Source organism: Galeopterus variegatus, unplaced genomic scaffold (assembly GCF_000696425.1).
Source record: "Galeopterus variegatus unplaced genomic scaffold, G_variegatus-3.0.2 Scaffold577, whole genome shotgun sequence".
In the NCBI taxonomy this organism is placed as follows: Eukaryota; Metazoa; Chordata; class Mammalia; order Dermoptera; family Cynocephalidae; genus Galeopterus; species Galeopterus variegatus.
The window spans coordinates 75,476-90,340 of record NW_007726688.1 but is presented as its reverse complement, the minus strand read 5'-3'; the positions used below and the strand labels follow the sequence as shown (position 1 = coordinate 90,340).

Genomic DNA, 14,865 nt, shown 5'->3' with positions numbered 1-14,865 from the left:
AATGTAATGTCAAATTTTGCTTTGGATTTCTAAGTATATTTACATAATTAAGGTCATACAATTCCTTTCAATATATGGCCTTGAATTACAATATGCTTATACCTATAGAGAAAGTAAAGCTACCTTTATTCAATAACTCAGATGATTAGCTTCTGGGTCTAATAGTTAGTGCCACAATCTTCAATTTTATACAGCCCACTTAGCCATCTTTATTCCATGGAGCTACACTGAGTTTCTAACTGTGACAAACTAAAAATGGCCACAAACACTTTACAGCTCCTCTCATCAAGAGGTGGAGTCTATTTTTCACCCCTTGACTCTGGGCTGGTTGTGTGTAATACTTTAACCAATAAAATGCAAGGGAAATGACACATGATTCCAAGATCTGGCCTCAAGATGCCTTGCAGTTTCCTCTCTTACTTCTTGGACTACTTTTCTGATCATGTGAAGAAGCCTGAGATGAAAGTCTACACAGAAAGAGAGGCACAGCCAATTCGTGTTCCAGGCATGCCGGGTGAGTTTTCAGACTTATGCATGAAGCTGTTTTATACCATGCAACCACAGCTAAGATCACAGCTGGTTCTTTTCTCACTATAAGGTGCACCAATCCCAGTTTACACCTGGATTAATTTTAACACCAGAATCATTGCCCAGTCAACCCACAGAATAATAAGAAATCATAATTTTTAAGCCATCATGTTTTGGAGTGGTTCAATATGCAGAAATGAATAACTAATACAGAATGTCTGTTACAGTTGCACTCCTTAGAAATGAGATATCACGGGTAACAAAAATATAAATCATTTATCATTGGCTTTGTGACCCAGGCTGGTGGAATGGTGAATAAACAGTTAATAGAAACTGGGAAGGTGGCTACTCATGTTTTATACTATTGCCTATAATAATTTGAATGCTAGGAAATACACCTAATAAGCTTGCGTATCTGGCAAAGGAAGTTTCTATGTAGAACACTGAAATATTGACCTCTTTTAACTGTGTATAATGTTATAGGAAGACAGAAATAAACTAAACAAGGAACAGCACAGTTTTTAAGCAAAGTTTAGAAAATATATAGAAGACCCTGGGCTGGCTGGTTTAGAGTACAAAACTGTTTCTCATCCTCAGTTTCTCCAGCCAGCAAAATATCCTCAAAGAAAGAAATTGCCTTCAGTAAACATCAACAAGACTGTGACTATAAAAGCCTTTGTTGAAGCCATGAAAGATTTAACATGATGTCTGATAGAACTTCCAAACTAGACAAAAGGGCTTTTTAAAAATCTTAAAGCATTTTTTTTTCCCAGTGCTAGGCTCACGATAAAGAGGAATCTGTCTCAAAAAGAATTATATGTATGGCCTTTGGGGCATGAAGTGGGCCTTACTCATATTTATAGAAAACCCAAAACAGTTTTAAGGGCATTAGATCAGCTTGGGCTAGAAGAGCCAGAGACTGTTCAATATGAAAGATACCTCTGAGACCTCACTTTCTATGGCCAACAGGTAGGATTAGAAAGCTAGTCAGCTATAAACATGGGACATTTTTTAAAAATTATGAAGTAAGAACCTCTCAAAGGATGAAGCCGGGGGGGGGGGGGGGGGGGGGGGGGGGGGGGGGGGGGGGCAAGAGCTGCAGAACAATGGATTAGGGATCACCACTTAAGGGGTAAAACTGGACCCTAATCTAGAAACATTTCCTACCTCCAGAGAAGGGGACCCTGACAACATGTTCCTAGATGGATTTTAGAATTGTTACGGATCAGATATTGCTATGTGCCTTCTATTCTTTCCCTTTTTGATTGAGAGTGATTATTGCAATTGCCCTATCCTTGTTAAACCATTATATGTTGGGAGTGTGGGGGCAGATAATTTGCCTTTGAATCAAGGTAAATGTACCCGAGAAGCCTATTATGATTATGAGATTGTGGATGTTGAGTTAGATACTATAGTGGGTTGAGCCTTTTGAAGATCTTAGGAGGGGGCAACTATTTACATGTGGGAGGAATGTAAATACTTATAGCCACAGGGTAATCTATAGTGAATCAAAAACGGTCACAAATCCTTTTTAGCTCATCCCATCGAGAGGTAGAATCTAATTTATTATCCCTGGACTCTGGGCTGGCTCTATAACTTGCTAGAATAGAATGTCACAGAAGAGATTATGTAGCATGATTTTTGAGCCCCAGCCTCAAAAGGACTTACAGACTCAACTCTTATGCTTTTGGAGCACTTCTGTACTATGTGCAGAAGCCTGGGAAGGAAGGTCACGTGAAAAGAGAAGCCCAGTTATCCCACCTTTTCCAGCCATCTTAGCTGAGGTCCCAGATTGACCAGTCCCAGCCCAATCATCAGCTGACTGTAGCCACATGAATAATCCTAGGCAAGACCAGCAGAAGAACTGCCCAGATAACTGTGAGGAGTAATGCAGTGGTGATATTCTAATTTACCAAGTTTTGGGTTGGTATGATACATCGCAGTAAAAAACAGATACAGTAACCTTGAACATCAAGCTTTCAGCTACACATTCTTGGTCACAGTGGGCAGGGTTAAAGAGAATGCAGTGGGTAACAAGCTCATCATCATGAAAGCAAAACAAACTTAAAGCACATGCCTTACAGAATGTGGAAGTGGTAGTACAACCTTTTCAGGGATAAAGTAAACATTGAAGGAAAAGAATTTTACCATAGTCAAGAGTATAGACTTTGGGTCAGATGAACCTGAGTCCAAATCCCTGCTTTGCCCCTTGCGTTGCTGTGTGAACCTGGGGAAGTAATTAAAATTCTCTAAGCCTACCTTCTTTTTCTGTAAAATTGAGTTTTTACTGAAGCTTCAATGAAATAATACGGGCAAAACTGTTCTCCATAAATGGTAGTTGTTATTTTATTAGATAGTTAAAAAGCTGCTCTCTTTCTCTGCGTATCACAGGTACATATTTTATCTTTTTATCAGTACTTGAAATTTTCTTATGTGTTTGGTTGTTTTATGTGTTTATTATCTCTTATTAGAACAAATGATCTGTAATGGCAGGAACTACATCTTTGTTTCACTTCAGCAACCCCAAAACAGAATAATTGGTGCCCAATAATTATTTGCTGACTAACTGAACTTGAATGTACTGAAATTTTCATACTAAGATATATTGAGAAAACCACATATAAAAACAATCTTCAATAATTTCACCTTTGCTCTTCATCTTTTCTCTCTGCACTTTCTCCCTTTATAATGACGTGGTTTTTCGGGCCACCTCTACTTTGCAGATTTCTGGATCTCCATTTTAAGACTGACTTGTTCCAACTGAGCACTTTCAGCTTCCTGCTGGACAACTACACTTTATTGTCCTGCTAGTCTTTCAGCCTTACAGTGTTAAAACTTAATTCACACCTCCACACCCCCCGCCCCCCACATTTCCTGGTGTTCTTTGTAAACTCTGCTTCTAGCCAAAACTGGGTTACTAACTTGCTGTTTCTGGGACCTGCCCTCTACTTTTCTTCCTTTCCATATTTATCCAAACTATTTCCCCTTTCTTCCATTTCTTGAATGTCTTTCTCTCCTAACCCTGCATATCCAAGTTTTTCCCAAGTTTAATCTACCTTCTTCATAAAGTTTGCCTGATTGCCATACATGAAAGTAATCTCTTTTTCTCCTGAACTTCAGGAGAACCAAATCTGTACTTTTCATTGAAATCTTCTCTTTTATATCTCGCATCATATTTATTCGCCTTACTGTCACATTTATCCCACTGGATCTTAATCTCCTTTATGGCAGAATTAATGACTGGTTCATTTGTGCATATTCCACATAGCCAAGCAAATGGTAAATGCTCAACAACAATGAGTAAATATCAGTGAACACTTATCCATTACTCTGTAAGTACATTTTAGGGATGCAAAGAAATAGCAAGACACAATTGGACTGAAATGAGAGAACTATAGAGTTTCTTTACCTAAACTGAAGATAATATAGAAATTGTCTCAGAAAGGAGGGCGTGATAAAGTCCATCAGATGTGCTGATTAATTAAGCTAGATGAAGACTGAGAATTGAACATGGGTTAGAGCAACATGTGGTTCATTGTTCATCTTGACAAGAGCAGTTCCAGAAGAGTTTTAGGGAGGTTAAGGCTAGAGAATGGTATCTTCAAGAAAGGGTGGGGAGAGGAATTAGAAAGATTGAGGGTCAACAACTCTTTGGGGCAATTTGATTTTAAGGAAGAGAGAAATGGAGTGAAATGGAGTGAAATGAGCTCAAGAGAAGGAAGATGAGTGGTTTTAGTCTTAATATGAGAAAAATTAAAATGTGTGTTATATGATGAAATGAAAGACAGTGTAAGAAACAGAGGGAAGAAAGGCTGGAGTCAAGTGCATTGCTGGAGGAGTTAATCTCAGGAACACAAGAAGTTCGTCCATCAGAACAGAGAAGTCGGGTCAGAGTACCAGGCACAGAAACAGTCGACTCGGTAGCTGATCTAAGTTGAAGCACATTCTTTTGAAATTGCTTAGCAACCTATGCCAAAGGGTCCTATATACTGAGATTGAAAGGGCTAAAAAGAGCAATCAAGGTCTATCCTGTTCAGCCATTTTATAGAAACAAGTCCCAGAAACCTGAAGAAACTTGTCTGATTCAATTCATAATAGAAATGAGGCTAGAATTCAGATTTGCTCACTTTCTATTCAGAAAGCAGTTCCCTTGTATTGTATTGTCCGATTACTTTTATCCTTTTAGGAAAACATCCCAGCTGCCAGCAGCTCTGGTTATTGAGAAAGGGTGGGGTGGGGTGTGAGGGTTGTCGGGACATCCTCTGACTGAATGAGTGGGAGCCTGCAGAGTCACGTTTGCCCAGCCATCCAGTGGTCCTGTGTGTGCTGCAATTCACTGTATGTACATTCAATAGCTCCTCTCCCCGGTCCCATGAGACAGATTGCATTTATTATTATTCTGTATAATACCTTTTCTATAATAGATACTCAATAAATTTTGTTGCACCTTGTGTTTTTTCAAGTATATAAAGAAAATTGTATTTTCTCAATATTCACTTGTTTGTTATTGGGAATGAGGAGGAATAAAGGACATACTACCTGTTCTCCAAAGGTGAATTAGGACAACTAAGAGAATGAAAACAAAAGCCTAATGGAGGAGTGAAGAATGTACAAGATTTTAATTCTAACAGGAAGAATTAGATAAGAGGTCAGGGAGGAGTTGGTTGCATTGAGGTTTTTTTTGTTTGTTTGTTTAAGGGAACTACATAAGAAAGGCACAGAAGAAGAATATATTCTGATATCTTTTGGTTATAAAAAGACTAGTAGAACAGGAGTAAAAAAGAGAAAATATAAAATGGTTTTATAATTCTTGTCATTAAATAGCTCATATAATAATTGTTAGAACACATGTGATTAGAATTTAATTATCTATTAATATATACAAAAGATATATCTTGACTACACCAATCTTTTTTCCCCCCACTTCTAAAAAAATAATATTTGATTACACAAGCCGTAGCATGTGCACCTCTGGTTAGCTGCAAAGAGAGATTAAATATAAAGAATTAATAAATATGTACATGTTGCTCTAACCCATGCTCAATTCTCAGTTTTCATCTTAATTAATTAATCAGCACATTTGATGGAATTTGTCACACTCTCCTTTTTGAGACACTTTCTGTATTCAGTGTAGGTAAAGAAACTATTTCTCTCATTCAGTCCAATTGTGTCTTGTTATTTCTTTGCCCCTAAAATGTACTTACACAGTAATGGATAAGTGTTCACTGATATTTACTCATTGTTATTGAACATTTACCATTTTCTTGGCTATTTGGAATATACCAAAATTTCTTATAATGAATGCATTATAGAGAGTTTTTATTATTTATTTAGTGATAGTTTTTTTCTTTTATTTTTTTACATTCTAAGATGATGTTATGGAGTGGTGAGGGGGTGAGGGGAGGAGAGGGGGAGGGGCAGAAGGAGGGGCTCGGGCGTGGCCCGGCTCCTTTATTGGCCTGGCCGCCCACAGCAGGGCGGGGTGCAGGGCTGTGGTCTACACCCTCCACCCCACCCCCACTGGCTCAGGAGCCCAGGGGCTTCTGGTGGCGAAACTGGCCTAATTGCAGATGGCTGAGAGTTATCGTTTTTAAAAACAATAAAAAAAATACTAAGGCAGTTTTATTTCACTTTTCATAACCTTTGATTTTTATCTGATCTATTCAGTTTTATTTCATTTATAAAATACATTGAGAAAAGTAATAAGGTATTATTTTATTTTTTATCTGGTATTATTTTAATTGCATGTAAATTATTTTGTGCTCACTTGAACAATGGGAATGCTTTATTTGAACATCATTTTAAAACTCAGTATTGTTAACATAATACTATTTTTCTTTTCTTTTTCTTTTTTTTGACTAATTACAGTCTAGCTGGTGGACTGATAAAGTCTTAATTTTTAATGTTAAATATAAGCAATTTCAAAACAAACAATGAAATTTGGTCATTTATTTAAGAAGTTTTTTCCTTCCCTTTGCCTTTTTTTTTTCTTTATGTACAATCAGTATTCATGAAGCAGAATGAGAACTAGAAAAGAGTATTTGTTAATATGGCTTATGAAAATCTCAGGAGACGTGGACTCTGTAACAGTGCTAACCCTTTGAGAACACTGGAAGTTATAACAAGAAGCAGGAGAGAGAGAAGTGACACAGCTTTTGCCTCCTAGCAATTACTCCAGTTCCAGTGAGCTGGCGATAAAAACCCACAACACGTCACAAACTTATGGCAACTCAGCTGTTTCACAACTAATGTGAATTTTATGGGTAATGATTAGATTCCTTTTCTGTTAAAAGGAGGCCAGAAGTGTGCACTTAATAAAATGTATATAACAGATTGCATTTCAGGTTTGTTGCTCAAACTAACGAGACACGTAGTTTGGTTCTGCTTACCTTATACAAATAAATAACATTTTAGATAATTCCAAGAAAACCAGGTTCTTCTGTAAATAGTAGCATAGACTGCTTTTTGAAGGATTGTTGATAGTATACTACTAAAGCTTAACTGGTATCATTCTTTACATAGAAAAGTCAAAGCAAAAGGTTTTTTCCCTAAATGACACTTTCTGAGAGCTAAAGTTATTTTTATTATTTTTTCATCGAGAGATAATTGATATATACATATTTATGGGGTACAGACTCGAATATCAATACATGTAAACAGTATGTGGAGATCAAATCAGGATAATTAGTATTCTCATGTTTATAAGATGGTATCAGGGTGATGCTAGCCTCATAGGATGAGTTTGGGAGAATGGCTTCTGTTTCAATTTTTTGGAATAGTTTGAAAAGAATTGGTATTAATTCCTCTTTAAAGTTTTGGTAGAGTTCTGCAGTAAAGCCATCTGGTCCTGGGCTTTTCTTTGTTGGGAGACTGTTGATTCATGCTTCAATCTCATTGCTTGTTATTGGTATGTTCAGGTTTTCTATTTCTTCTTGATTCAGTCTTGGTAATTTTGTATGTAGTGAGAAATTTTTCTATTTCCTCCAGGTTTTCAAATTTGTTGGTGTATAGATGTTTGTAATAGTCTCTAATGATTGTATTTCTGTGGTATCAGTTTTAATGTCTCCTTTTTCATTTCTGATTTTTGTTGTTTGGGTCTTCTCTTTTCTTTTTTTACTTAGCCATGCTAATCGTTTGTCTATTTTGTTTATCTTCCAAAAAAACAACTTTTCATTTCACTGATTGTTTGTATCATTTTTTATATCATTTAGTCCCTATGTTATTTAGTTCTGTTGTGACTTAATGATTTCTTTCTGTCTACTAATTTTGGGGTTTGATCTTGTTTTTCTAGTTCTTTGAAGTGTAACATTAGGTTGTTTATTTGAAAACTTTCTATTCTTCTGATGTAAGCATTTATTGCAATAAACTTTCCTCTTAGCACTGCTTTTGCTGTATCCCACAGGTTTTGGTATGATGTGTCTTTATTTTCATTAGTCTCAAGAAAGTTTTTGATTTTCCATTTTATCTTTTGTTGGACCCATGGGTCACTCAGGAGCATGTTGTTTCATTTCTATGTGTTTGTATAGTTTCCAGAGTTTTGTTTGTTATTGATTTCCAGTTTTAATCCATTGTGGTCTGAAAAGATACTTGAAACAATTTCAATTTTTTAAAATTTGTTGAGACTTGATTTGTGATCTAATATATGGTTTATCCTGGAGAATGTTCTGCATGCTGATGAGAAGAATGTATATTCTGTAGTAGATGGATAAAATGTTTGGTAGATATCTGCCAAGTCCGATTGGTCTAAAGTGTAGATTAAGTCCTGTGTTTCTCTGTTAATTTGTTGCCTAGATGGTCTGTCTAATGCTGAGAGAGATGTTTTCAGGTCCCCAACTATTACTGTATTGGGGTCTAACTTTTTTTGTTAGGTCTAACTAATAGTGTTTGCTTTATATATCTGGGTGCTGCAGTATTGGATACATACATGTTTATGATTTTTATGTCTTCTTGCTGAATAGATCCCTTTATCATTATATAATGGCCTTTTTAAAACATGGTTTTTGGTTTAAAGTCTATCTTATTTGATATAAGAATAGCTATTCCTGCTTGTTTTGGGTTTCCATTTGCATTGTATATCTTTTTCCATCCCTTCACTATTAGTCTGTGGGCATCTTTACAGGTCAGGTGAGTCTCTTTTTTTAATCCAATCAGTCAGTCTGTGTCTTTTGAGTGGGAAATTTAGCCCATTTACATTTAGGTTTGTTATTGAGAGGTACTGTCTTACTCTTATTTAATTATTTTTCCTATGGTGATTTAAATGTCTTTTGTTCCTTTCTTTCCCTTTCATTGTTTGTCTTCAGTTTTCATTGTCTTTAAGGTTTATAGGCAAATTGAGCTAGAAAATAACTCCTCAGAGGTGTGGCAACTGTTCCTTAGAGATAGGGACCAGTATGGTCATAGCTGCAGTTAAAATGTTGATATACTTCCATAATGGTCAGTAGCTGCTACCCTGAGCTACTCTTGTGTCCGTCATGCTTTCTGTTGTCCCCCAGCCCTGCTACTCCTTAGATCTCCCTAAAGCAGAGGGGCAATACCTGTCACCTCTGGGGGCCTTCGTTTTCCTGCTAACAGCTATGGCCCACATGGATCTGATTGGTCAGCATGTGCTAAGCTAATTTTTCATATTTTGAATATAACCCTTTTGTACACTTTCTGAATGATTTCTGTAGAACTCAAACTCAAAGTAATTTCACGAGTACTGTTAATATTCTCATACAATCTTTGAGACATATGCTCAATAGTCAAAATAAGAGCACATTTTTCTCTAATTAATATTTTTATGCAAACTTTGAGGCAAATGATTGCTATTGATATTATTGATTAATTAGAAAGCACTCTGGTAGCATTGTGGCCTTTATTTCAGGTCTTTGTGGCTAAGTGAAATTTTTAATGAACTATCAGGAATTTATACATAGAGGCTTCAATACTCATGAGAGAAAAAAATGAAAGAGATATCTTGTTCAGAGGCTTCTGATGACTTGAAAAGTTAAATGAGTTTCTTTTGTTGTTGTTTGCTAGGGCCTGAAAAACCTCTATTCAACTAAAAACACAAGAAAAAGATAACAAAAGGTTCCTCCTATGGGAAACAGAATAGAAGCATACTGTTACTCTTCATGTACAGTACCCTAACTGCTCATAATAGTTTCCTATGAGATTTCACCTTCTCAGGCCATGTGTGATATGTCCCCCTGTTGTGCTCTTGTGTCAAGATTTACTTGTATATCTCCCATATCCCACTGTGTTGCAATTACCCATTGTTCCTTCTTCTTATTCCTCTGTGTATTTCTACAGTGCTCAGGACAGTGCTTGGCACTTGGAAAATGGTCCTTGAATGAGAAAGAGAGAGACAGAGAAAGAGACAGGCAGACAGACAGACACAGAGACAGAGAGACAGAGAGAGATGAAAAGAGTAATGATTTCCACCAAACTGAACATACTAAGTGCCATTACTTAGCAGTGGTCTCAAATGTGTGAGAAACTCTCCTCTAGTGGTGAACTTAGGACCACCTGCCTCTGCTGTGGCCTAGGGCCAGGCATTGGGCCACAGTAGAGGTTGTGCTGAGGTTGTGGGTCAGGAAGCTCCATAGGGGCCTGTCACCACCGTGACTGCTGTACTGTCACCAACCCCACCACTGCTCTCTCTCTTTCCCTGAAATGATTTAACACTGGCTTCCGCAATGTAAACAGGCATTCCAGGACAAAAGATTTCTATAATCAATTACCTTTGAAAAATGTCACACATGATAACCACTTCTTGGATATTCATTATGCATTGTTCCTTATTAAAAACTCTAAAAAAACCCTAGAGGAATGAAATCTAGCTAGGTTTGGGTAACCCAACATTTCCCAAGCTTTATTTGAATACGGACTACTTTTATTTCAAGAAAGACCTACTTCTGTCTCAACAGATAAAATCTGAGCAGGCAAAACTGACTGAATCCTGGCACTATTATTTGTGTAATTTTAGGAAACTTATGTAACTTTACTCTTTCTGAGTCACGGTTTCTTCCTTCATAAAAGGGAATAATAATGCCCTCCCAAAGGGCTATCATGAGGATTAAATAAAATACGGTACCATAGAAATTATAAGCAGTTCAGGGGCCAGCACTTAGTAGTTAATCAATAAACAAGAATTTTGTACCATTCCCTCAGATTCTCTCACATCCTATTTTCATTCTCTTGTCCTCTTTTTAAGCTAACTTTAAAGGATATTTTTTTTAACCAGAATTTAAAGAAGAAAAGAATTCCTTATCAGGAGCCCCCCCAGTCATTGTCTTTCTGCTTCGTGTTTGGCACAGGTGGGACACATCTCTCGGAAGCCTGATTTTTTCCAACCAGTTCATACAAATCATGACCACTGTCCCATCCTCTTCAATCTATGGATTTGGTGAACATGAACATACATCCTTTAAGCACGACATGAATTATGTTACGTACGGAATGTTTTCAAGAGATCAATCGCCAATGGTAATGTGTGAATAAAGATTTTTAATAATAGAAATGTGTTTATTGAAAGAAAAGGAGACCGTAAATAATAAGAACAAATTTCTTTTTCTATAAAATTCTATAAATTTACTTTCAGAAATCATATTGGTTAATATTCAGTCATAAAGGCAAGTGCAAAATTTTACGTCCACTCAGGTTTTCACCAATTTGCTTTTTATCCTCACAATACAATAACACATTTTTTTTGACATGTCATTAATTGCTACTAGGTTTCATTGAGATAAGATAATAAAATAATAATAAATCAGCAAAACATAATATTTCTTCTTGCTGTTGTAGGCATTTAGCAATCTCTATGGAGTTCATCCTTTTTATATGTGCATAGAGAATGATTTTAATGCTCATGGTGTTCTTCTTCTGAATTCCAATGCCCAAGGTAATGTGATTGTCTGGTTAAATTATAAATAAGCAAGTGCACAATTTAAATGCTAATTTTGCTTTTTCCCCTTTTAAAAAAATGCTTATTAATTAGAACTAAATAGAGTGAGAGATTGTGTATAATTTAATATTTTGTTTCAAAATGGAAAAATTATTTTTAGTGAGACATATGCAGGTATTCTAATAGATTGCAAAATACTACTAAGAAAACATAATACTGAAGACACAGAACTTGAGAAATCAGAAGGCATTTGAACAAGCAGTGTTAGAAATTTCATGCTAATTAAGTGTCCCTGAATCTGCCATATCATCTCAGCAATGTAAATGCTGCCAAGGCCCCCTTTCCGCATTAAAATTTCTAGTCATACTCGAAATGTGTTGCCTCCGCAGTGGCTTTTCTTAATTGTGTGCTTGGGGTTTAAGCTAACTAACTCTCTCTGCATCTTGTGTGTGTATTATAAGTACAATATATAACTGACTCGATGAACTCTTTACAAAAGTAAAGTGAACACACAGAGTTGGAAAATCATGGCAGACACTGAAAGGTTGTTATAGCTATGAGTAGTACCTAATATAATTAGAAAAGCAGCCTAGCTAGCATAAATAGAAGTATTAAAATAGTGATCTTTGCCACTTATTTTGTGTTAATTCTGTTCTTTGCTTTGTTCCCTCAGAAGTCATTCTCAGTCCATATCCTTCTTTAACATTCCGGACCATTGGAGGAATACTTGACTTCTACATATTTCTTGGCCCCACTCCTGAAAATGTTGTCCAGCAGTACACAGAGGTGAGGAGAACACTAACGTAATTAATGCTCATGTTTCCACTGCCCTGGCTTGGAGGGGAAAGAATCAATTAGCATATCTATGGATTACCCATTCTTCATCTTTCTAATCACACGGTTGATGGTATCTACATTTTTGCAAAGGCTCCTGGCTTGATGGTAATTTTATTAAATCAGGGGTTTAAAGCCTGGTGGAATAATTTAACCAGAATTTCCCTGAAATAAAATTACACCTTTCCAAAATATCCTAGACCTCTAGATTGAAGATTTTTTCCCTCTATTCAAAGCCAAATATCTTAGTTCCTTTGCTTCTGGTCTGTCATGTTCTGTGGCTCTTGACAATTCTCCCAAAAGTATTCAACTCTCAGCCACTTGGTTCAGTGAGGCCTATCAGAACTGAGTTTTGAGGGGTCAATGTTTGAAGGAAAACTGCTTGATAGGAAACAACTCATGAAAAATGCAGTAGTGACCTTGATTTATTCTCTGTGCTCATCTCTTTCTCTGCCCATCCTCTAGATTTTTCCATAGGTATCTTCATGTCTGTCCCCTCCCCTATATCTACCAGGCATTCTGTATTCAGATAGTACCCAACATATGCTTCTAATCTATTGCTCATCCCCTACCAAACCATCTTTCCTCAAATGATCTTTTCTCTTTAGGGTGAATTAGTCAAGTAGCAAAATTTACAGGGATGTTTGCAGTTCAAAATAAGATACTTGGCAACTCAAATGAATAACTGTCTAACAAAGTAATTACAGGCTTTATATTAGGTGGATGGGAAAGGACAAGATACATTTTGGGCTAGGGGAGTTCCTTAGCAGAGCTGTTTAAATAGTATATAATAGAATGCCTTTGGTTATGATAGTCACTGAATCTGACCAGTGAGTAATTAAAAGCTTAATGGCAAAAGCCTTTGCTATGATAATCATGGGAAAAGAAAAAGGACCCTTCCCACCAGTAGATTCCTCAGTTCTCTCAGAGACCACAAAATGACTGATGGAGGTTATGGGGCTGAGCTGGAAACAAGCTACACCAAATTTTGTGGCTTCCGGGCATTCTACGACAAGTGCATTGCTTCACCTGCCCAAAGTCTACAGAGGCTTCTATGTGGGGTTTAGAAAAGATGCAATTGAGAGTGGGAATGTGAGGGGGTTGCAGAGAGGGCTATATAAAGTTGAAATGATAGACATCCTCTTGTCTCTTTCTGCTTTCTGTCTCAGTCCTTCCTGCTCCTCACCCACGGGGGATGGGCGATTGGAAGTCCCAGCCCACCCAGAACCTCTGCCCTTTTGACCTTAAAAGCCTTTAGAATAGCTAGCAAGAGTGAGACAAAAATCAAGCAAACATTAATCTGATTTACCTGGTCCCCTGAACAACATTTTACTTCCCTGAAGAACTGATTCAAAGTTGGTAGCTTAAAAAAAATAGTTTTCTTTCATCTTAGCATAGTATTGTTGATAATATAAACTTCTCTGAGCTTGTCTGCTATTTCAGGGGACACGATGAGCTGGTTACATACATTTATGTCACTGGAATTTCAAGTAAGAGTACGTGTACCAGGTGGCTTAGGTTTGAATTCTATATCCACCCTCATGTGCTCTGTGATCTTGGGCAAGTTACTTAACCTTCTGGTGTCTCTCATTTTCCTCATCTGTAAAATGGGGATAATTATAGCGCCTACCTCATAAAGTTGCTTTGAGAGTTAAAACATAAGATACACATAAATTCCCCAATAAGCTCAAATAAATTCTATGCAATGAGCACTTTTCTTATTTCATTGGGCCCCTCCACAGCTTGGTGACTATTCTGTCTTTGAATTCTACTTGCTAGACTTCTGGAACAGTATTTCCTTGTTTTCTTCTAGTCCCCCTGGCTTCTTTTTCCTAATCTCTTGACAGGTATTTTACTCACCCCATAAATGTTGATATTCTTCAGAGTTCTGCATTCGTTTCAGGAAGGATGGCTATGCAGCAATGTTATCTATCCTGATGACATCACCTGCTATGCATGCACTGATGAATCATGTGTCTCCATCTCCAATACAAAGCTTTTTCCAAAATTCCAACATGTTTCTTTTTGTCTATTGAAAATGCATACTTTGGGTCCCACAGGCATCACAACATATTCTATACAGAATTATTCATCTGTTCCTAAAGTTCTTACTTGAATTAGATCTTCCTGTTATCATTATCTTCTGATTTAATGGAATCATCAGGAACCCAACCATCCAAACAAGAAACTTAAAATTTGCCTTCATTCTCTACAGCCCATGGGTTGAATCTATGCCTTTAGTTTGTCTCCAACACTCTGGAAAAACCTTCATTTTCTCTCCTTGGACTGCTATAATAATTGGGAACTGGTTTTCCTGCCTCTTATTTGATTTTTCTACAATTTATCCTTCACACTCTTGCCAGGGAGATAGTCCTGTCTTTCACTACTCTGTTAAACATGAAACCATTTTCTAAAGCAGTATTGTCAAGTAGAAATATAATTCAAGCCATATATGTAATTTAAAACTTTTTAGTAATCAGTATAAAAAAAGGTAAAATCAGGTGAAATTCATTATAATAATATATTTTGTTTAGCTTAATATATCCAAAACATTATCGCTTCAGTATATAATCAGTATAAAAATGATGAGGCATTTTACATTTTTTCATACTAAGTTT

General features: G+C 36.6%; 1 protein-coding gene across 1 annotated transcript in view; it reads left to right on the top strand.

The window, feature by feature from the left end:
* The first annotated feature begins 372 nt into the window (after positions 1-372).
* Positions 373-14,865, top strand: part of LOC103588492 (putative maltase-glucoamylase-like protein FLJ16351) — an 87,936-nt gene continuing 73,443 nt past the window's right edge. Inside the window, exons 1-4 of the mRNA XM_008570174.1 lie at positions 373-514; positions 10,754-10,995; positions 11,314-11,410; positions 12,087-12,199. Of these exons, the coding sequence (XP_008568396.1) occupies positions 373-514; positions 10,754-10,995; positions 11,314-11,410; positions 12,087-12,199 (594 nt within the window). The remainder of the gene's footprint in view (positions 515-10,753; positions 10,996-11,313; positions 11,411-12,086; positions 12,200-14,865) is intronic.